The sequence below is a fragment of the Meles meles genome, chromosome 9 (genome assembly GCF_922984935.1).
Source record: "Meles meles chromosome 9, mMelMel3.1 paternal haplotype, whole genome shotgun sequence".
Taxonomy (NCBI): Eukaryota; Metazoa; Chordata; class Mammalia; order Carnivora; family Mustelidae; genus Meles; species Meles meles.
This window is the reverse complement of record NC_060074.1, coordinates 8,439,917-8,464,545: the sequence shown is the minus strand read 5'-3', so window position 1 is coordinate 8,464,545 and position 24,629 is coordinate 8,439,917. Positions and strand designations below refer to the sequence as shown.

Here is a 24,629-nt window from a genome sequence, read left to right as displayed (position 1 = left end):
TTTGAAAAAGTGAGCAGGTGGTAAATCATATTTGCTGAAGGAGATTTTAACATATTCATCTCATTAGTGGAAGTTTGAGAGTGACATGGCATTTTTCAGGAATAGCAGCCTGAGTTCTTAAGTTAGGTATTTAAAACAAAGATAAATCTCTTGCAACTGCTCATTTTATTTTTAAAATTAAAACATAAAGTAAGGCATTTGAGCTTCATTGAAGAACTTCCAGTTTAAAGATAAAAAAACAGGCAAAGACCATGAAGTGCCCACAAATCCACTACATATTGTGGGCAGGTGAGGAGGAAAAGCTGTCAGCCTATCTCTACCCTAGTGCTTTTTCTGATTGTTAAATCGACTGTAATCTTTTTTTTTTTAAAGATTTTATTTATTTATTTATTTATTTTTTAAAAGATTTTATTTATTTATTTGACAGAGAGATCACAAGTAGGTAGGCAGGCACAGAGAGAGAGAGGGAAGCAGGTTCCCCGCTGAGCAGAGAGCCCGATGTGGGGCTCGGACCCAGGACCTCCCAGGACCCTGAGATCATGACCTGAGCCAAAGGCAGAGGCTTAACCCACTGAGCCACTCAGGTGCACCTGGAGGAGGACTGTGATTTTGCATTTATACGCTCATTCAGTTTTCCTGAATATCTCCTTGCTGCCCTTGTTTAAAAAGGTCAGAGTAAAAACCGTTCAACATGAAGCCCACACCTCCTTGGCGAAAACTTTAACAACCATAATGCAAATATAGGACCACTATGTTAAATCAACGCTGTTAAATTTGGAAAGGTTATTGTTTTAAAGAGACCACTTCATAAAATGGCTGATGGAACCAGACACATTCACAGATTCTGGTCCTATGAGCAGAATGGTTAAGCTTAGATTACTACCAGTTTTGAGGTATCCCTTTCAATAGACAAGTTGTTGAAAATGAGCAAAATAAAAACTAAATGCAAAGACAGAAATGCTTCAGGATAGATCTAGACTCTGTAGCAACTTTTATTTTAATAATCTAAAGTTATGTTAGTTAGGATCCCAACAGAAAACAGCTGACATGCTCAAAGGGATTTAACTGAAGAAAACTTAGAGACCATTTGCGGTGGTGAGGGTAAGGGAAAGAACCAACGGGGATGAGGAGGCACTTAAGGATTGATAGCAAAAGGAGGTCCTTACTGACCTTGGAAAGAAGTTAGGGTTTGAAGCCGATGGCTAAGAAAGAATTCTCGAGAGAGTCTTTGATGCAAAAAGCTGATTTCACTGAAGCACTGGGACAGGATCCTTGGGTAGAAGGAGCTGCACCAGGGTCATGAGGAGTGGCCATTATGCTTTTAAGTTGGGAGGGGGTTAGGGACAGTGTAGGCCTCCCACATATTTTGGAAACACAGTTTGCAGGATCCTGAGCGGGCTAGCTATTGTTAGGAAAGTTCATTTATTACTGTTGAGTAAAAACTCAGGCATCAGACCCTTCAGAGGTCTATTGGTGGGATACACTTGGGGAATGATTGTCAAGAGATATCTTGGGGGGTAGAGATAAAGGAAGTTTCCAAAGGAGTTTTTATGTGTTAAAAGTAGACTTACAGGGTCCTAGGGGTGGGGCTAAGATTGCCTTTTGCCCTTGGCAAAGTATCCACAGCAAGGCAAGCTGAGTCCCTAGAGGAATGTCTGTCAATGGGCTGTAGTTAGTAAGGAAATTTAATGATTTTTTCTTCTGCCTTTGTTTTCCACATCAATTACCATTCCTGGACCTGACAGATCACCCCATTATCAAAGCCTGGTGAGAGGAGGGACGTTTGGAATGATAGCTTCCCATCAGGAGCTGAGCTCTGAAAGAATTCAGCTATTATCAGAACTATGGGACACAGGGAGTGCTAGGAAAGCATTACCCCAAACCCTCTCCCTTCCTGCTGTCTAGTCTCCTACCACTGCCTCTCATTGCCTACTCCCCACCGGAAGCCGGAAGCTGGCAGGCTGGGAGCCCAGGTGTTGCCCATATAAGGAACTGAGCCTTCCAGGCACAGAGCAAGAAAAACAAACAAAATGCTGGGAGGCAGGGAGGCTTGATTACAGCAAACAAAGCCTAACTATCATAGCAATTATAAATAGATGCAGCTTTCAGAGACCTTTCCATACTGACAAAGCAGTTGGGATAAAATGTTTAAGTCTTGTTCACTTGCCATGATTCATTTTCTGATTCAAAATCTTTATACCTAAGAATAAATCTAACAAAGATATCTAAGGCCCTTATAAAGAATATTATGAAATGTTTTTGAATGATATGCACCTAGAATCTGAATGAATAAATATTCGGAAAGAGTCAATATCATAATTTTGTCAGTTTCCTCCAAGTTATTCTAGAAATTCAATGTATTTTTATCAAAATCCCCCCAAGTTTTTTTTTTTTTTTTAATCGAGGTGTAGTTGACATACAATGTTATATTAGTTTTGGGTGTACAACATAGTGATTGGACAAGTTTATATGTTATGCTCACTGCAAGCAAACCTACCATCTGTCACCATAAAACGCTGCTGCCGAATTATTGACTATATTCCCCATGCTGTACTTCTTATTCTCATAACTTCATTACCTAGCTGGAAGCCTGTTATTTCCCACTCCCCTTCACCCATTTTCTGCTCACCCCACCCCTCTTCCCTCTGGAAACCATCAATTCTCTGTATTTATGGGTCTGTTTAGGCTTTTTGTTCATTCATTTCTTTTTTTAGGTTTCATATGTAAGTGAAATCTGTGGTATTTGTCCTTGTCTAACTTATTTCACTTAACGTAATATTCTTTATGTCCATCCATGACGTTGCAAATGGCAAGGTCGCCTCCTTTTTTAATGACCAAGTTATATTCTATTGTGTGTATGTATGTGTATGTGTATGTGTGTGTTTGTGTGTGTGTATGTGTGTGTTTGTGTGTATGTGTGTGTTTGTGTCTGTATACCACAACTTTATCCACTCATAAACAGATGGACACTGGGGTTGCTTCTATATCTTGACTCTTAGAATAATGCTGCAATAAATTGGGGTCATGTATCTTTTCAAATTAGTGTTTTTCCTTTCCTTTGGGTAAATATCCAGTAGGGAATTGCTGGACCACAAAAGATTTGATTTTTTGAGGAAACTCCATACTGTTTTCTACAGTGGCTGCAACGAGTTTACGTTCCATCAATACTGCGTGATGTTGTTTCGTCTCCACATCTTCACCAATACTTTTTTGTCTTCTTGAGTCTAGTCATTCCGACAGGTGTGAGATGGTATCTCAATGTGGTTTTGATTTGAATTTCCTTGATGATTAGGGATGTCGAGCACGTTTTCATGTGTATCTGTCATCTGAATGTCATCTTTGGCCAAGTGTCTATTCAAGTCCTCTATTTTTTTTTTTAATTGTGTGTGTGTGTGTGTGTGTGTGTGTGTGTAGTTGTAGAAGTTCTTTATATATTTTGCATATTAACCCTTTATTGGATAAATCATTTGCAAAGACCTTCCATTGAGTAGGCTGCCTTTTTGTTTTGTTGATGGTTTTCTTCTCTATACAAAAGCTTTTTATTTGTGTAGCATTAAGAGTTGATTTTTGAATTTGTTTCCCTTGTCTGGAGACCTTTCTAGAGGACTATTGCTAAAACCAATGCCAAAGAGATTATTGTTTGTTTTCTTCTAAAAGTATTATGGTGTCAGGTCTCATACTTAGGTATTTAACCTATTTTGAATTTATTTCTGTTTAGGGTGTCAGAAAGTGGTCCAGTTTCATTCTTTTGCATGTAGCTGTCCAGTTCACTTAGCACCATTTACTGAAGGGCTGATCTTTTCCTCACTGGATTCTTGGCTCCTTTGTTGCAGGTTGATTTAACATATAGGCATGGGTTTATTTCCCGGCCCGTTGTGCTGTTTCATTGATCTGTGTGTCTATTTTTATGTCAGTATGGTCGTGTTTTAATTACTACAGCTTTATAGAATATCATGAAACTTGGGATTATTGATACCTTTAGCTTTGTTCCTAAGATTGCTTTTGCTATTATGGTTTTTTGTGGTTCCACACAAATTTTAGTATTATAGTTCCGTGAAAAATGCGCTGGTATTTTGGTAGGAATTACACTGAATCTGTAGATTGCTTTGGGTAGTATGGACATTTTAATAATACTAATTTTTCCAATCTTGATGTGATTTCAGTCTTCCTAAATTTATTGAGACTTGTTTTATGGCCTAACATGTGATCTGTCATGGAGAATGTTCCATGTGCCCTTGAAAATGATGTATATTCTGTTTTTAGATGCAATGTTTATATATATCAAGTCCATCTGGTCTCATGTGTCATTCAAAGATGTAGTTTCTTGTTTTTTTTTGTTTTCTTTCTAGATGATCACTCCATTGATGTAAGTGGGGAGTTAAACTCTCCTGTTATTTCTCCCTCAATGTCTGTTAATGCTTTATGTATTTAGTTGCTCCATTGTTGGGTGCATAAATATTTGCAATTGTTATATTCTCTTGTTAGATTGACCCCTTTATCGTTATATAATACCCTTCTTTGTCTCTTGTTACAGTCTTTGTTTTATTTTGTTTATTATAAGTATTGCTATCCCAGCTTGTTCTTTTTCTTCTATTTGCATGTTATATCTTCTTCCAAACTTTTACCTCCAGTCTGTATGTGTCTTTAGGCACGAGGTGAGTCTCTTGTAGGCAGCATATAGGTGGATCTTGTTTTTTTTTTTTTTTTTCCCCACCACCCTATGTCTTTTGATAGGAACATTTAGACCAGGTAAATGTAAAGTAATTATTGGTAGGTATGTACGTATTGCCATTTTGTTAATCCTTTTATGGGTTTTTTTTTTAAAGATTTTTTTATTTTTTATTTGACAGACAGAGATCACAAGTGGGCAGAGAGGCAGGCAGAGAGAGAAGGGGAAGCAGGCTCCCTGCTGAGCAGAGAGCCTGATGCAGGGCTCGATTCCAGGACCCTGGGATCATGACCTGAGCCAAAGGCAGAAGCTTTAATCCACTGAGCCACCCAGGTGCCCCTATGGGTGTTTTTGTAGTTCTCCTCTGTTCCCTCTCTTTCTTCCCTTTGAGGACTTTCTGGAGTTGTTATGCTTGGGTTTCTTTCTCTTTGTTTTTTGTGTATTTATTAAAGGTTTTGGGTTTGTGGTTATGATGAAGTTCATATATGAGATAATGCTCTCATATATTAAGTTGATGGTCATTTAAGTTCAAACACATTTTAAAAGAACTTTTACTCCCCCCTCCCTACATACTCCTTACATACATATATGTGTAATATACATACACATTTTATGTATATGCTGTCATATTTTACATTTTTTATTCATAAGTTTCTTACTTTTTTTTAAGGTTTTTATTCATTCACTTGAGAGGGAGACAGAGAAAGAGAGTACAAGTTGGGGGGAAGGGTAGAAGAAGAGGGAGAAGCAGGCTCCCAGCTGAGCAGGGAGCTTGAGTAGGGGCTCCATCCCATGACCCTGGGATCATGACCTGAGCCAAGGCAGATGCTTAACCAACTGAGCCACCCAGGTGCCCCAAGTTTCTTACTTCTATTGATGGCTCTTTTTTTTTTCCCACTTAAAGTAATCCCTTTATCATTTCTTGTAAGATTGGTTTAGTGGTGATGAACTGCTTTAACTTTTGTCTGGGGGAAACTCTTTATCTCTCCTTCAATTCTGATTGATAACCTTGTTGCTTTTAAAATTCTCTCTTTATCTTTAACCTTGGACATTTTAATTATGTGCCATGGTGTGACCTCCTTGGAGTCATCTTGTTTGGAACCCTCTGTGCTTCCTGATCTTAGATGTGCTTCCTGATCTTAGATGTCTGTTTCCTTCCTTAGGGAAGTTTTCAGCTATTTTTCTTCAAATGAGTTTTCTGCCGCTTTCTCTGTCTTCTCCTTCTGTGACTCTTATAATACAAATGCTTGTTTGTTATCCTTATCCTAGCCTCATTTTTTAAAAAATCTTTTTTCTTTTTGCTGTTCAGCTTGGGTGCTTTCTATTACCCTGTTTTCCAGATCATTGATCCATTCTTCTGCAATTATTAATCTACTGTTGATTCCCTTTAGTATATTTGTCATTTCAGTTATTGTATTCAATTTTGATTTGTTCTTTTTTATGTTTTCTGTGTCTTTTTTGAAGTTCTTACTACTCTTCCCTCCCCTCTGGTGAGCGATTTTATGATCATTATTTTAAACTCTCCATGAGGCATGTTGCTTATCTCTGTTTCATTGAGTTTTTAGGAGGGGGGTTGTCTTGTTCTTTCGCTGGGAGCATATACATCTGTCTCCCCATTTTGCTTGACCTGTTGTGTTTGCTGCTTTGAATTAGATAGAATAGCTATTTCTCCTAAACTTAAAAGAATGATCTTTTGTATGGTTGTTCCCTGTATGGACTGTTTGTGCCTGGCGGCACTGGCTGACTGGAGCTCTGTCTGATGACGGGCTTTGGGTTTGAGGTATTCTGTGCTGGGATGCCCTGGTAGGGTGAATGGAGCTGAAGTAGGCATGGACTGGCGTGGTCAGAGAGTCCTCTGGCAGATAGCGAAAACTGAAGTGGGTATAAGCCAGGTTGCCCAGATTGCTCAGGGTAGAGGCTGATCTGTTGGGGTGATTGGAGCTGTGCAGGCTGGGGTATGTCCTGGGGCACTCCATGAAGGGAGCACCCTGATAGCATGGCTGGGGCCACGGTGGAGAGCAGGCCAGAGTTCCCGGTGTGCCCCATGCATGTGGTGTCCTGGCAGGCTAGCTGGAACAGGGTGGGCAAGGGATCGGGGTTTTTGGAGTGTCCCACACTGAGGCTGTTTTGGGAGGGAGGGCTGGAATCAAAGTAGGCATGAGCCAGTAGGTCCCTGAGTGCTCTGTGCTGGGGGTGTCCCAGCAAGTCAATTGAAACCAAGATGGTGTGGACTTGGAGTGTTTCGGGGTGGTGTGTGTCTGCGTCACCTTGGCATGACAGCTGGAGCTCTCGTGAGCACTGACCAGGGTGTCCCAGTGTGCACCACACCGCAGCCGCCTTGGTGGGATGGCTAAGGCTGGTGTGGGTTAGGGGCCTGGGACTCGCTGCGGTAGTAGACTGATGATGGCACCTGGACTTTGGTCCTGTCCACACTATCAAGGTGGAGGGAGAATGTAAACCAGGTGTTGCCAGCTCCTCTAACCCAGAGAGTTCCAGCCGTTCCGCGGCCACTGGGTGGAGTTCTAGAGCTGGCTCTTCTATATTCCCGCTGTTCTTTTAAACAACGGGTTGTTTTTGTTTTTTTCTGTGCCCCAGGGTATCTGGGGTTGGTGTGAGCTGGAGACTTGGTGCTCACTGAGGCAGCAGCCTGCCTACCGTGCTCAGACCCTGCTCCTGTTCTGGGCTATGGATGTGGAAGGTGAATATAAACGATGGTGCTGGTCAGCCCCTTGAACTTGGAGAGCGTTCCAGCAGCTCCCTTGCTATTTGATGGACTTCTAAGGCTGGATCTTTTATGTTTTAGTTCTTTTAAACCTTTTTTTTTTTTTTTTCCTGTGCCTCAGTGCATACAACTGCTCAGTCCCACAGTACCATCCCCCCCTCCCCCAGCCCCTGCAGCCTGCGGTGTCAGGAGTGCGTGTTCCTTTCCTTACTGTGTCTCCATCTCAACTGCCCATTCTCTGTGGCCTCTTTATCTTTCGTTGTGCAGCAGCTGTTCAGTCGGCCCTCAGTTCTTCTTCAGGAGGAGCTGCTGGGGAGATAGGTGTAAATTTGGTGTGTCTGTGTGTCTGTGGAGGAGAGGAGTTCAGAGACTTCCTAGGCCACCATCTTGGACCAGAACTCTGCATCTGATCATTTTTAACAATAGTAAGGCGGAGGGAATTGCCTTACGTACTTCAAGACCTATTGTGAAGTTACAGTGATGTGACACAGTCTGTTTACAGACAAGCATATGTATTAATGGAATTAAAGGGACAGAATTGGCCATGCACATATGTAATATATGTATAGTAAATACACCGACAATACGTGTGTGCCTCAGATGCAAAAAGTGTATGCAGGTACGGTAAAATGCATGCCATGTTTATTGAAACATCTTTTGTAATAGAGAAACATTGGAAATAAGCTAAATGCCCACTTGCAAGACAAAGGAATGGATAAATTGCATTATATCCGTATGGTAGAACACTATTCAACTGTGGAAGTCAGTGAAGATGATATCCACATGGGAAGTGAGAAAACCATGTACGTGCATCCTGAGAGGTTTGAAAAGAATTCTCCTTTTGATGTAAGGAAAACTGGCTGGAAAGCTACCAATAGAGAGTGCAGTGAAACCTGCTCGAAGTTGTCTGTCCCTGGATCAGCCACGTAACACAGGCTAGAAAGGTGCTCTGCTCAGGGGCAAGGGTGCTAATGGCTGGCATCGGCAGCGTGAGTGCAATGAGGAAAAGCACTGGAAATGGGAAGAAGAGTCCGTTTTTCTTACAGTGTCCCTTTTGAACCTGGAGCAAACTTTGCATTTATTAAAATTGTCTTTAATTTTAATTTTTTTCAGTAATGTTTTATAACTTCCATTATGCAAGTCTTAACACTTCTTAAATTTATTCCTATTTTATCCTTTTTGATTCTATTGTAAATGATTTGCTAATTTCAATTTTGGATTGTTCATTGCTAGTGTCTAAAAATACGATTGATTTTTTTGTGCATTTGGGCTTATATCCAATGCTGGAATGTATTCCTTAGTTCTAATAATTTTTTGTGGATTCCTTTGACTTTCTGTATACAACATTATGCCATCTAACGAGTAGATTTTTAGCATATTTTGGGTGATATGTGCTTTATATTAGACACTGTAAAAGTTAGTTGAGTAAATCAATTATAGCATTAACAGAGTGAACAGTTCTGTTTTTTGTCTTTATTTTTGTATTTTTCTCATGCAGGACAAATCAGCCGGCAAAGAAAAATCCAAGACACCAGTCAGATTTTTACCACAGTTATCTACGGTAATTTACCAATATATTCTCGTACTCTATTGCTTTGGGGTTACTGAATTTCTGGGTTTAAATTCTCTGCTCCATTTCATTCTTTTCTGATGGATAGCATCCACGATATGCATATCTTGAGAAAAATAACCAGCTTAATAAAGGAATCATACGTTATAAGTACTGGTTTGCAAAGAACACTCGAGTATTCTGAATAAAAGAATCGTGAAAATGGGCTAGCAGAAGCAATATAGGAATCAGGAAACAAGGATTTGGGTTATGGCTTTGTCACTAATGACTCTATGACAGTTGGTGAGTCATTTGCTTCTTTGAGCCCCAGTTTCTAAGTCTGAAAATGAGAAGAGTTGATTTAATGAACTTTGAGGGGATGTTTCTTCGAGCACTAACATGTGATTTCTTAGATCTTGGCATCCTTTGTCATTATTTTGACTTTAAATTATCATTGTTCACTAGAAACAGCAGTTAATAGACATTTTTAGTTGATAAAGTGCTAGAAAAGTTAGATTTGACTGCAATAAAATTTACTCTGTAGTAATTATATTGAGTTTAATGCCATCGAGTTATACTCTTGTGATTGCTGGAAGTTGAGTTTAAGTGGAGGTTCAAACATTATTTGTTTGAAATATCTTTTAAAAAACCAGAATAAACCATAAAATCTGGATTGCTTCATGCAGAGATGATTCCTAATAATTTGAAATAAAAGCTCTTCTCAGCTTAAAAAAATCTCGAATGAAATTTTGCAGGTGAATGTTCTTGAACATTTCAAAGTACATGTTAATTATGAACCTGTTTGTGTTGATAATGTCAAGATTATCATACCATGTTTTATAAAATAAAATCCTAGCATTTTTTTAGTCCTGCAAAAATCTGTTTTTTAGTTTAAAGACAAAGATCTGAAATAGACATTTTTCCTTTAAAAATTCGACAAATTTGTTTTTTTATGTTACTGGTGTATAGGTTTGGAAATATCAGCAAAATTTAAATTTACTTACTGAATAAATATTCAGTGGTTGAGATGAATAATCCTTTCTAGCCAGCGAGGCATATAATTGTCTAAAAGGATTTTGTTGTCTGGTTAAAGCCATATGCTGTGTTCTTATTTGATTGTATCTTCACTTTTTTTCCTTGTATCCTTTGGAATTTTAGAAACAAAATATTATTAGACAATATTTTTAAACGATATTCTAAAAATGAGTAAAAAATACTGCCATCTGAATATTAAGTCTTGTGCTTAGATGACATTTTCCAGCAGTAGTTAAGACCCAGAGTTCTTTTCATTACGGTCCTTCATGCTTCTGGAGGTGATCCCTGTGCTTGAGATCAAGGGGGACTCAGCACTGGTTCCCAGTGTCAGCGAACTGGTGACCAGGTTTTCATTCTTTCTTGACCCTAGCACTCCCCCAAGTCCTAAATCCTTTATGGAACAAGATGAGATGGGAAGAATGGAAGGGCAGACAGAAGGATGGGAGAGCATTAATTTTTAAGTTGTTTATTTTCCTGTGAAAGAAGAGCCTGAAAAAAGCATTCGTGTGTCCTTTATTTGGGAGGTGATCCTAGGAAGCAGAAATAAGAGCTAGAGGAGAATAAAAGTAAGAAGAAGGAAAAGTCAGTCTGAGGATGTGTTAGCAAGTTCATTGCCACATTGGGTTATTGGGGGGTGATCCTGTCATCATCTTCTGAAGAGCTTATTTGATGCTTCCTGATATCACGTACCCGGTATGATTAGGGAGTAGTTTTTATTAATTGGCTCTTATCCCACATTGGTGGTGGTTTCTCCTGAGGGTGTTAACTTTCACCCACTTCTTGTTACTTGTGTGTGTGTGTTTGCACACACGTGTGCACGTGTGCACACATGCATGTGTACGGTTACGTGTGCAGAGGGGGCGACCTTGAGGGTCCCATTCCGTGGAATTGGAGAAACCCCACAGCAGAAAGCAAAAGACATTTTCTTGAGGTGAAACACTGTCGTTCCTATATGAATTGAAGCCAGTAGGGGACTGTTCACTCCAGCCATGTGTGTAGTCACAGGTGAAGCCGGAAAAGATGGGAAAGGAGGTGAGGCACAAGATTTGTCTGGTGGAAATTCCTTAGGGCCAGTCTCACAGGAGTGCCAAAGAAGAGGGAAAGGGCAGTGTATGGGTAGGTCATCGCTGGATAGGAAAGGGCTGACTAAAATGGAATTTCTTGTCAGCAAAAATACGTAGATCTTACTTAAAAATCCACTCCTCTGATTTTATTGAAGAATGACCTAACTTAGGTGAAGTTCTGGCTTATGTGTGGCTACTTTTATTGGTTAGCTAGAGAACCACTATGTGCAAAAGACTCTAGCAGACGTATATTCTGCACTGCGCTATAAGGAAACACAAGGCCCGCACCGCCGTCCACCCAGGGTGCTGAGGAGTCTGGTGCTGCCGGCTCAGCATGCGGAACGGGCCGGACAGAGATCCCAGGTCAGGTGTGTGAGGGTTCGTGTAGGAGGCTCGGTGAGCAAGGTGTTCTGTACATTTGTCGTGGTGCTATACTGTAGACCCCATGTGAATTCCCTTTTGTCTTGGTGTGAAAATTCTAGGTCACTTGGAACATATATTCCCACATTTCTTCTCTATTGTCTACAACCTCATTTTTATCCCACCCTCATTCTTCCCAACAGGAAGCCTCCCACTTTGAGAAGACCCGTTGCACATTTTAGCTTGAAGATTTCATGCTCACGTTTCCCTCACATCCCGTGGTTCACTAGGAACTGTAGAAAATATTTCTGCCCTAGCCCTGGATGTGTGTGGAAGATTCACCTAATCTGACGTTGTACTTTAGTAAATACTTTTTGAAGCTCATTGCAATTCTTTTTTTCTTCTTCTTTTTTAGTTATGCTTTTTGTCTTAGGACTTGGTTAACCAATTTTAATTTTTTCTAAGACAAAATTAAAACTATAGTCCATTTATCCAGTTCTGGAAGACTGACTTAGTAGGTTGAGATGGACTGGAATGAGGGGCTAGGAGAGCAGGACAGACACAGGCACAAATTATATTTCAGACCGGATTCAAACAGTAAGAGAATTGCCAAAAGGGTGTTACACATATTTAAAGAGATCATTTGCAATTGGAGTTAAAAAAGAAAATCTACACTTTTTTGACCTTGGTCCTGAAGAAAGAGCTGGACTGTAACAAGCAAATACTGAGAAGCATACTGGCAGGTCTGTTAGTTTGGTTAATACTGACATAACCGTCCCCCACATTTTACTTATTTATTTATTTATTTTTAAAGATTTTATTTATTTATTTTACAGAGAGATAGATCACCAACAGGCAGAGAGGCAGGCAGAGAGGGAGGAAGAGTGAGAGGAGGAAGCAGGCTCCCCGCAGAGCAGAGAGCCCCTTGCGGGGCTCCATCCCAGGACCCTGGGATCATGACCTGAGCCGAAGGCAGAGGCTTTAACCCACTGAGCCACCCAGGCGCCCCATTCTCCTACTTTTAGAAACTTAACAGAGCTTGCCCTTACTCGCATGAAGTCTGACGTGGGCCAGGCAGTCCTCCTCCCCCTTCTGCCTATGCCAGTGAGTACATGCGGCCCCCCTCACTGCCAGTGGCTGGGGCAGGAGAGCGTGGAGAAGACACAGTAGCTCTTATGCGTCCTGTCGGTGCTCATATTCCATGGGCCACAGTCCTATGGCTACAGAGTAATTAAGAGAGGCTGGGAACGAGGTAATTTGGGGCATGTTGAGGAGGCTTTGAAAACCAAGGTGATGAAGCTTTAATAGGGAGATTTTAATAGGGAGATTTTGATGTTTCTGACCAAGGGAACAGTATGATTTAACTGTGTCCTAGGAAGGTTGTAGTTCCTAGCATTTTCTCTAAGTCAAGGCCAGTATCTTTTGTGGCCTAGATTACTTTAAAAAGCCACTAAACTCTAACTCTTCTCACAGCTACCCGTAGTCTCTTCCTCACAAACCTGGTTTACTGCTGCCGGGACCGTTTATGAAATAACCCTCCGAGTGGCCTTGCGGGATAAAGAAGATAAAAATATACTTTCTCACCCAAACTGAGATGACATTGAGAATGAAAGCCCTAATTACACTCGGGAAAGAGCTATACACAGGGACTGTCCCAGGAAACTGGGACTCCAGGTCCCCTCAGAGGAGACTAAAAGGGCCAACCAGGCCAGTCAAGGCCCAAACATTTGCGCTCCTTAAGACAGCGGCACCCACGTCCCCAGCTGCCTCACCCTTGATGCTGTTCCTGCTCAAATATAACCCTGTAAAGTGGCCGCGCTATTCCGTGAAACCTAGCACTTCTCTACCTTTTCCCCGTCTCTTCACCTGTTTTATTTCCCTCCATCGTACTTGTTCCTTCCTGTGGCGAGAGCTGTCTGTACCCACTGGAATGTAAGCTCCGTGAAGGGTTGGGCTTGGGCCTGTCAGCGACTACAGATCGATCCAGTGAGTCAGGGAGAACCCAGCGCGTGGGAGGAGTTCCGTAAACCATGGTGGAATAAGAATGGTTGTACTTTCTACATTGGTTGGATCCAGTCCCTTTACCATCGACCCCAGTATCCTCCCAAGTCTGCTGTCCTAAATTAGTCTCCAGGTCCTTGTTCATGATGTTTCCTTTGTCTTCAGTAAGCCTATTGCTGTCCTTCTCTGTGGCGATCTGACTATGCCCCCCGGCTTGGTTTTCATCCTTTCTCTTTCTTGAAACGTTCTGTCAGTGCTGTGTTCATACCCTCTCCTGTCCTGGATATAGCTTATATCCAGCATATATAAGCTGGATATATATAAGTCCTGGATATAGCATATATCCAGCATATATAAGCTGGATATATATAAGTCCTGGATATAGCATATATCCAGCATATATAAGCATATATAAGCATATAGTTCTTAAAATTAACTGGCCCGTGTGCTTTGTAGGGGCAGAGAGTCCTATAAAAAGTCCTTATCTATACAATATGCACAAAAGCGGTGTACTGTCTCAGAGTTGGAAAGGGAATGAAATGAGAAAATTCATGTCAACTTCTTAAAGCAATATACAACACACACCGTAATCAATGTAAAATATATTCTAATCACAGCTCTGTGTTTTGTACTAAGTCTGCAACAGCTAGTATATATTTAATATATTCTTAAACATAAAAATATACTCTAAAAATATACTTCAGATGAGCCGCATTGAAGGCTGTCGGTAGCCACAGGTGGTTAGCAGGTGCTGATTCGGACAACGGTTTTAAAGAGTGGAGGAATGGCTGACGGAAGGAACAGCCACTCCCTCTAGGTCCAGGGGAGAGCCCTCAAGGAAGGAACTTGGAAGATCCATCCCTCCCCCAAAGCTTACATAAAGCTTCTTGGAGAGGGTGTGGCTGTGGTCCACTTAGGTGACTAAGACATTTGCAGAGATCCTGCAGGCTGGGAAGTGAGTAAAACACCTGCTTACGTGCTAAAAAGTTGGAAACGAAGTCTCCCTTTGTGATGTAAGGGGAACTTGCTGGAAGGCGGCTTATGGGGATGGCAGTGAAACCTCCCGGAGGGTGTCTGCCACAGGGTCAGCTCCATACCGCAGGCTGGGAGGGCGCCCGCGGGAAGGACGCTGACTTCTGACAGCCACGCTGTGGAGCCACGGGGAAAAGCACTGGAACCAGGAAGAAAAGCCTTTCTTTTTCAGTGTCCATCTAGAACCCTCTAGAGTACTGTGCCAGCTGGAGAAATGTTCATGGAGTCCTGCTCAGGAATCCCAAAGCAGGGTAAAAAGTAAAGATCTGCTGCCGGGAGGCAATGAACGAGTTGCCCAAGCAGGACTCTGTCCTCCTCAACTGTGCTCCCTCTTACGTAGATGAAGTTCCTCCTACCAGGTCCTTGTCCTCTCCTCAGAGGAGACAGCAACACTTTGCTCTGAAAAGTACAAGTGTTCCTTATGGCGACTCGAGGGCACATTAGCCTGAATGTGTTGTTACCTTAGGAAGAGGAACATCACCGTTGTCGACAGAACGAAATGGTTTCAGGGACAGAGAAGGATGGGAGAACCAGGTAAGGCCTGCACACCAACTGGGTTCAGATAAATTCCCCAAAGCTGATGTGATGGATAAAAAGTTTTGCACACTTTTCAAAGCTTTCTGAGTCTTGTGGGATGCCGTGTTCCTCTCTTTCCTTGCTACAGAGGAAGTCCTTCGAAGGCCTCTGTGGACAAATGTGAAACTGGTACAGTGGGTCTTTGAGGGTTTGGGGCAACTCTTACTGTGTTGTGACCGTCTGTACCAGTGCGTGAGTGAATCGATTGTGATGGAAAGAGTTGACAATTTTTCTCCTATTTTCATGCAGGGTAAGACAGACAGCAAAGAAAAATCCAAGACATCAGCAAGAGTTTTACCCCAGTTGGCTACGGTAATTCACCTCTATCCTCTCAGTGGGTCTTTGCCCTTTGGAAAAGGTGGCTTCAGATTTGTAAATAAGTAACTGAACATCTGATTTTTGAATTTTGTGCTCCATTTGATTATTTTCTGATGGAGAAATTCTATAAGATGCACATAGTAGGAAATAGAACAATCTTAAATTAACTTGTAAGCCAGCATCCTAGTATGTCCAGAGTATTTTTATATTCTGGATAAAGGAATTTTCAGGATGGACCAATGGCAAGATTATCAGTGCTGGAGTCAGGAAATGAGGCCTCAGCTTACAGCTTTGTCCCCAATGGCTTTAGGATCTGAAAGGATCATTTATCAACCCGAGCTGCACCTTCTGAGTTTAAAAATGAGTTTCTTTGAGCTATACCTCTCAGCACTGAAATGCTAGGCCACAGAAGAGTCCTCTGATCTTGGTATCCTTTCTAGAAATTATTATGGTTATAAATTCTCATTGTCCTATGGTAGAGGCAGTTCATAGGCATTTTCAGTTGGTAAGTGCTGGATACAATATACTTTACTATAATAAATTTTACCAATAATCCTAATAGTAATTATGTTGAGTGAAAATGCCATTGAATCGTGCTCTTGTGACTCATCGAAGTGAAATTTAAGTAGAAGTTCAGTGCAAACGTTATTTTTTTTAACTGTGATAAAATATACCTAACATAAAATTACCATTTTAACTATTTTTAATTGAACCACAATTCAGTGGCATTAAGTACACTCATAATGTTGTACAATTGTCACCGCTATCCATCTCCAGAATTCCTTTCGTCTTTGCAAACTCGAGCTCTGTAGGTCTCCATTCTCCCATGTGTCCCGCAGCCCATGGTGGCTGGCCTTCTGTTCTCCATAAGGGGCTACTCTAGCTACCTCTAGTAAGTGGGACCATACAACATTTGTCCTTTGATGCCTGGCTTATTTTACTTAGCATAATGTTTTCAAGGTTTATCTAAAGCATTGTTTTTTGAAAGATAATTTAAAAGCTCCAAACAAGTATAAAACTGTAGTTGTGTGGCTTTTTGTAAAAAGGTTCCTAATAATTTAAAATGGATGACAATTTTTCCCTTGGAAAACCTGAGCTAATATTCTTAAGTGAATTACCTTGAACATTACAAAATACAAATTTTAATTAAAACTCTGTTTAAATGGGGGCACCTGGTTGGCTCAGTCGGTTAACCGTTTGCCTTTGGCTCAGGGCATGATCCCAGGGTCCTGTGATCAAGCCCCCCAGTGGGCTCCCCCACTCACTTGTGCCCTCTGGCTCTCTATTTATGTCAAATAAATAAATAAATAAAATCTTTAAAAGATATATGCTTATGTGGATAATGCCAGTTTATTATGCCAAGTTCTGAGAAATGGAGCCATAGAATGTTTCTCTAGTTCTACAAAATCAATTGTAAGTTTTCTAGTTTGAAAGATATGACTGAAATAAAATAGACATTTTCTTTTGAAAACTTAACAAGTTTTAAAACTGGAAAAAATAACAATTGTCCTTGGTTTATTGCGTTTTGTTAGTATATGGGTTTAGAAATATAAGCCTAAAATTTCTTATTTACCATTCTGTAACCAAGTTGTAGAACAATCCTTTCCTGTTGGTGGCATCTAATAGTCTAAATTCCTTCTGTTGGGGCTTTAAACCTGGTTTTATGTTCATATGTATCTTAATTTTTTTTTCAGCATTCTTTGAGATTTATGTGTTATGCAAGAAATAATGTTTTTAAGAGCTGTTTTAAAAATCCATCGATTAAAAATAGCAAAGTATTTTCTTTTTTTTTTTTTAAATATTTTATTTATTTGACAGAGAGAAATCACAACTAGGCAGAGAGGCAGGCAGAGAGAGAGGAGGAAGCAGGCTCCCTGCGGAGCAGAGACCCTGATGCGGGGCTCGATCCCAGGACCCTGGGATCATGACCTGAGCCGAAGGCAGAGGCTTTAACCCACTGAGCCACCCAGGTGCCCCAAAAATAGCAAAGTATTTTCATCTGAGAATTAAGGTTTGCACTTAGGTGACTTTTTTCCAGCAGTAGTTTAGATCTAGAGTGATTTTCACTGCAGACCTTCGTGCTTCTGGAGGTGATCCCTGTAGTTGAAATCAAGGGTGACCCGGCCCTGGAGGTTGCAGCCAGTGACCTGATTCTCACCCTTTCTGCACAGCTCACTCGAGGTGCTCCCACAAGTCCTAAATCCTTCATGGAGCAAGATGAGAGTGTAGAAATGGAAGGGCAGACCAAAGGTTGGAAGAGCATTGATTTTTAAGTTGTCTTAGCTTGTTTTCCTGCAGAAGAAGAGACTGAAATGAGGACTTGCGTACAGTAAGTTTACTTGAGTGAAAGAGGAGTAAAAGACTGGAGAGAGTAAAACCACGAAGAAGAAGCCAGTGCACAGGTATCAGCTATCAAGTTGGTCTGGATGTGAAAGGAGGACACAGACTCAGTGATCAGGAAAATGTAATATTACTTTAACATCCACCCATCATGGGGCGCCTGGGTGGCTCAGTGGGTTAAGCCTCTGCCTTCGGCTCAGGTCATGATCTCAGGATCCTGGGATCGGGCCCCACATCGGGCTCTCTGCTCAGCAGGGAGCCTGCTTCCCTTCCTATCTCTCTGCCTGCCTCTCTGCATACTTGTGATCTCTGTCTTTCAAATAAATAAATAAAATCTTTAAAAAAAAAACCAAAAACAAAAAAACATCCACCCATCTGCCCTGGGATGCAGCCATTGGGCTCTGGGCTCAGCAGGGAGGCTGCTTCTCCTTTTCCCTCTCCCTCTGTGGTCTCTCTTGCTTTCACTCTCAAATAAATAAAGTCTCTAAAAAAAATTAGGAGAAATAAAATCTACCCATCTGGGATTATTGAAGAGTCATAGGTCTGTGTTCTGGTATTAGAATACTTTTTCCGGGCGAATGTTTGTTGTCTTTTTAGAAGACGTAGGTATTTTCCTGTTTTGCTGCAGTCCCACCACCCTCTATTGTTTTCAGCACTGAAGCTGAGTACCAATTAGCTATCATCCCTAGTCTTCCTCCCTCTTGTTTGATATCTGCCCGGCTCTTGTAAATACAAGAATTTATGAACCCTGCCTTAAACTATGGAATACATTTGTGAGTGGCCAGAGAAGTCTAGAGCTGCTTAGAGCCACGAGAACAGAAAGATCTTTTGGAGCTGGAATGCAGAGAAGCTCATTAGCATTGGAGACCAGCAGCATGTTCCTCTCATTAACATGGAAGGCTTTAAAACCACTTACCAATATTTGGGGGGGGGGAGTAGGCTCTTTGGAATGAACACCCCAGTGTTAGGTAACAGATGCCCACATCCAACCAGCAGCAGAGACTTTGGTAATATCTCACAAACGTCACACACCACAGCCGTTTACAGGAGTACGATTTGCTGTGGAGTGTGTGCCTTCTTCCCAGATGTCCTGATTTGTTTCAGAAAAAGTGTTTATAGGGGCGCCTGGGTGGCTCAGTGCGGTAAGCCTCTGCCTTCAGCTCAGGTCATGATCTCAGAGTCCCTCATCAGGCTCTCTGTTCGGAGGGGAGCCTGCTTCCTCCTCTCTCTCTGCCTGCCTCTCTGCTTACTCGTGATCTCTCTCTGTCAAAAAAAAAAAGTAAAAGTGTTTATAAACACTCATGAGTTTCATGAAAAAAAGGTTTTTTCCCCCCGATCCTGTTGTATTAATGCTATTTAAATTTCATGTTTCAGGTGAGTACAAAGCCCCAGTGGCAGCAGGCAGCGCCATCGTTCCATTTGAATATAAAACAGGACGATGATATTCCAGAACCATTTAGTGTTAAAAACGAACAGTCATATGGTAAGAAGTTCATTCCAACTTAGAGAAATTTTCAAGAGGAAAAAAAAATCATGACAACATTTAGTTGAGAGTAGTGAAATTGTAAAACTGAAATCACATTTATATCAAGTAGAAAAATTTATCCCAAATGTATTCCCTCATAAAATAATTAATTCTAGTTAATTATCTCAGGCTGTTATAAAGGCTATAAAAGGCGATATTTCCAGAATTGGGGGGCATTTATATTAAAATTTTGATTTATTGTCAGACTTCTCTACAATAGACTTAGAAGTTTCTTTGTAAGAAGGATTTTAAGTTGCAAATATTGCTTCCAAATTAGTCATTTTAATATTTTTACTTTTTATTTTTTTGACTCATCAGATTGATTACATTGAATAATAACTTTTTTTCATCATGGTTCTTTAAATTTTCTGACATAGTTTTGTGTTCTGTTTTTAATAATAATTTTAATCTTCATTTTAGGAAGGCTCTATGCAAATTAATCGAAAATTAGGGTTTAATATCATGTTAATCAAAATATAAATTTAATTATTCTTGAAATAACCAGAAGTTTCTAGTATGATGATATAAAACAAGAGTAGTTTAACTTCCTAATAAAAGAAAATTAATTGTACCTATGGTTACTTGAGAACTTAAAAGTATGTAGTGTTTTCTTGAAAGGTGCTTTAGCATTTTATTCTAACCACCCACATGGTTTAGCTTATTTCTTAGAGGACTAACTCATGCTTTTTTTTTTTTTTTTAATTCAAGCTGAGTACCTGGAACACTTTGGAAAAAAGGGCAAAATAGTGGACCAAACTGAGGACAGTTACGCTGGACCGTCTACTACTAAAACCAAGAACAAATCTCTACATAAAGAACGAGAAAACTTTAGAAGCACTCTTGTTAACGTCATTATGTGAGTTGTGTAAGCTGACTAGTGTGTGTGACCCTCATGAGAGCACTGGGGAACTTTCTATCTAAAAGTATACAAGTCCTCTGCCTCTCTAAGAATGCCTTAAAGCCTTGTTGGAGTGAGGTCATAACAATTAAGAATGAAATCTGGAGCTTCACCCTGTTACGGGTGTCCCCCTTTGAAATACCATGAGCTGAGCGGTGCTGGTGTGAATTCCGAGGTTGGCTGGGAGAGCACAATGTCTGGGAGTTGTGGTTGCGACGACTGTGGTTGCTGGAAGGGTATGGGGCAGTTTTTTCTTTCTCCCCATCTCACCAGCTCAGGTGATCTAGCGGCTTCTCTGGTATTGGGGGGCCTCCTCATCTAAAAAAAAAAAAAAAAAAACTGGGGTGAAGCCATCAGAAGTGTGAGCAGGGCCGGGCTTGCCTAGTGTGAGCTGGACGTCCATTTATGAAGAGAGAAGCAGACACAAGTCACTAATTTCTCATCACTCTTTCCTCACGGTTGCATGCCAGTTGGTTGGTACATTCTTTCTATATGACTCTCAAGGCCCCCACATGGCTAGTTGTGGACATAATTTCATGACGTGGTGCATTAAGAAACTCACTCACAGAACCCGGTCTTCCGGTCCCCATGTGGGGCTTTACAGACCCCATGGTCTTGAAGGGAGTACAGTGGGTGCTCTGTGCTTACAAAGGGCGAGGGGATTTGGGGGAGCCCTGTGCAGCTGGATTGTGGGTGCCTCTGCTAGAGGGTTTGGAGTTTGCCTTTCCTGGTCTCCACTAGAATCTTACTAGCTTGGCTCACGTCTGTCGCTTTTTTGGATGAAGTACTCTCACAACCCACAAGCAATGTAAAAATCAAAAACCCAAAACTGTGGACCAGGTAGGCTCTAATTACAAAGTCTTTGAAGCAACTTTTTCTCTACCCAGAAATCTGGTCAAGACAGATGATCTTTCTTGACACAACTTCTCGTGCCTGACATTTCTGGTCATTTTCTGGGTGAAGATAGAGCCCATCTTGGGTTTTAGCTTCACGCAGGGTTCTCTTTAAATTCTCCATTTCACTCAGTCTGACTCAGAACCTGATCTCCTGATTCACAGGGTCATTAAAGGCTATGGCCCCGGGCCCCAGAAGGGTAGCCATAGCCTTGGGCTTTTGCTGATTGCCATTCCATTTTTTTTTTCTTTAACTCCTGAGTATTTCCTTTCGTTTTGTGGGCTCGGCTATGCATTCAGAAGGAATGTGTCTTATTCTGATATTTATAGAATGGTATTGGTGTCTCAGATTATCTTTGTTCCTGTGTTATAAGACATCTAGTCTCTTTTTAGGCATTTTATGTCATTTTTTAGTTATCCCTTTTATAAACAGGATATGGATGGACATATGAAATTCAATCTTAAGAGTTTCTGTACTTTAATAGTACATCCAATCCCATTTATAGTTGTTGGTATTTCTTATATATGTGTGCTTCTACCAATTTATTTTGTACTTTCTATTTACTTTATGTTGCCTTTACTTAGTTTTTCTTTTTTTCTGCTTTCTGTTGAATTGAATTTTCTCTTCTCCCTTTCTATTGGCCTAAAAGCTATCAAATATCTCTATTCTTTCAGTGGTTACCATAATATTTAAAGCCATGTATTATAATTTATTCTTTTTAAAGTTTAAAATTCAATTTTTATCAGTCTTCTCCTGAATAACACAAAGGGGTCTTGGACTGTTCTCACTTAGCTCTAAACTTTCCTTTGCATTTTCAGTGTGATCGTTTGTTGTTTTATTTCTACCAAATATTTCTATAATATTTTTATTCTACTGAGTCCTTAAATTCCTCATAATTTTTTTTTCTTAAGTTAACACTTGGGGTTACTAATATGTTTTCTAATTCTTTAGAAAATTCTTTTTGCATTGAAGTTTTCACTTCTGAGTGCTGTTTTTTTTTTCCCTCTGAAGTTCACCCCCCAGTGGTTGTTTCAGTGAGGATCCATGAGGCATAAATTTGAGATTTTCATCTCTGTAAAGTTCTGTGTTTTGTCCTTACTCTTGAATTAAGGCTAAGCTGGCTACAAAACTAAATGATAGTCTTAATTTTTACCTTATATCTGAAAACATTAGATTGAAAAATATTGGGAGCATTATTTTTCGGTATGTACAATTTCCAGTTTTATTAAGTTTTTTAAGTTTTATTAAGGTATTATTGACAAAACAACTTTTTTAAAGATTTTATTTATTTATTTGACAGTGAGAGAGAGCATGAGAGAGCACAAGCAGCCGGAGGGGCAAAGGGAGAGGGAGAAGCAGACTCCCTGCTGGGTGGGGAGCCTGATGCAGGACTTGATCCCAGGACTCTGGGATCATGACCTGAGCTGAAAGCAGCTTAACCAACTGAGCCACGCAGGCGCCCTGACAAATAAAATTAGGACACATTTAAAGTTTACAATGTGAGAGTGTATGTATATGTTGTAAAAGTATTCCCACAATCAAGTTAATTAACACATCTTTCACCTCATATCTTTAGCATTTTTTTTTTTTTTAAGAATGCGTAGGTTCTACTCTCTTAGCAAATTTCAACCATACGATATAGTACTTTCAACTGTAGCCGCCATGGCATGTATTACTGTTGATGAGAAGCCTTTGTCACTCTAGTTGTCATTATTTTATTTGCAATTTATATTTGTACTCTGTCACCTTTTTTTTTCCCTGAACATTTTATTTTCATAGCCTTCTAGATAGGCTTAAAAACAGCTTTACTGAGCTATAGTTTACATACCACTAAATTAATCCAGGTTAAATGTATAACTGAATGAATTTCAGTAAATTTTTATGGCTGTGTAACCTTAACCAAAATCTAGGTTTAGAATACTTTTATCATCTGGTAAAAATTATTCCCATTTCAACTAATTTTCTCCGCCACTGGTTGCCCCAGACAATCATTGATCTGTGTTTTGTTTTTATTGTTTTATCTTTTCTAAAATTTCATATAAATGGGATCCTACAATATGTATGCTTTTGAAATCCTTTCATTTTGTTTATTGTTTCTGGTTTGGGACTATTTGAAAAGGCTGCTATGAACATTTGAACGCAAGTCTTTTTGTAGATATGTGTTTTCATTTCTCCTGGGTAGATGCCACAGTGTAGAATGCTCAATTGTATAGTAGGATATGTTTAATTTTCAAAGACTTTTCTAAACTGTTTCTAAGTGGCTATGCCATTTTACATTCCCACAAGCAGTGTGAGAAGAGGTTTCTAGTTTTTTTAACAACCTTGCCCACACTTTAGCTAGAAAAGACAAAACAAAACAAAAACCATTCAAGTAGATGTGTTATTTTATCTCATTATGGCTTTAAGTTGTATATCCCTAATGACTAATGATGATAAGTGTCTTTTCTGGTGGTTGTTTGACATCCATATAATTTCTTTGAAATGTCTAAGTCTTTTGCCCATCTTTAATGTGGGTTATCTTTTTATTAATACATTCTAAGAGTTCTTGATATATTTCCTTTACAAGTCTTTTATCAGATCTATCATTTGCAAATATTTTCTTCCAATCTGTGGCTTATCTCTTCATTTTCGTAATGGTATTTTTGGAAAGTAAAAGCTTTCAATTTTAAGGAAGCTCAATGTATCAATTTTTTCTTTTGTTTATGCTTTTAGAGTCCTATCTAAGAATCCTTTCCTATCACAAGATTTTCTCCCATGTTTTCTTAGAAGGTTATAGTTTTAGCTCTTATTTTTAGGTACATGATTTAGCTTAATGGCATATCTATAGTATGAGCTAAGGTTGAGGTTTGATTTTTTTCCATATAGATAGCCAAATGTTTCAGCCTCCTTTGTTGAAAAGACTATTCCCACTGAATTACCTTGACACATTTGTTAAAAATCATTTGACCATGTAAGGGGTTTTATTTCTGTTCCCCTGGTCTATATGTTCATCTTAACATCACTACCATGCTGTCTTGATCACTCGAGCCTTATAGTCAAGTTTGAAATTAGTTTAAATCCACAACATTTATTATCCATTTCCAAAATTGTTTTGGTTATCATGAGTATTTTGCATTTTCATACAGATTTGAAGAGAAGCTTGTCAGTTTCTGGGGGAAAAAAAACCCTAGGATTTAGTAGCCAATTGCACTGAATCTGTAGGTCAATTTTGGGATAATTGTCAATAATACTGAGTCTTCTGGCCCATGAACATGTTATTTCTCCTCATTTATTTATTCTTTGTTCTTAGCAGTGTCTTATATTTTAATGTATGAATCTCATTTTAAAAAGTCTCCATTTAAAAAATATTCCAAGTATTTTCTGCTGTGAGTGGAATTATTTAATTTTCTGATTGTTCTTTGCCAGTATGTAGAAAAATCAATTGATTTTTACTTAAATATCTCACATCCCAAGACCTCACTAAAACTTGCTTACCAGTTCGGCAGCTTTTAAAAAGCTTCCATGGAAATCCCTGTGTATACAATTATGTTGTCTACAAATATAGTTTTGCTTCATTTCTGATGCCTTTCTTTTTTCCACTTCTTATTTTGCACTTATTAGGTTCTTCAGTATATTGTTGAATAGAATTGGTGATAGTTGACTTCCC

The 24,629-nt window shown here is 39.8% G+C and overlaps 1 protein-coding gene across 1 annotated transcript in view; it reads left to right on the top strand.

Annotated features, from left to right (window-relative positions):
• Positions 1–8,126: 8,126 nt before the first annotated feature.
• The window catches only part of DNAH7 (dynein axonemal heavy chain 7), a 249,669-nt gene continuing 233,166 nt past the window's right edge, over positions 8,127–24,629 (top strand). Inside the window, exons 1-5 of the mRNA XM_046018191.1 lie at positions 8,127–8,237; positions 8,890–8,952; positions 15,258–15,320; positions 19,041–19,149; positions 19,900–20,047. Of these exons, the coding sequence (XP_045874147.1) occupies positions 8,127–8,237; positions 8,890–8,952; positions 15,258–15,320; positions 19,041–19,149; positions 19,900–20,047 (494 nt within the window). The remainder of the gene's footprint in view (positions 8,238–8,889; positions 8,953–15,257; positions 15,321–19,040; positions 19,150–19,899; positions 20,048–24,629) is intronic.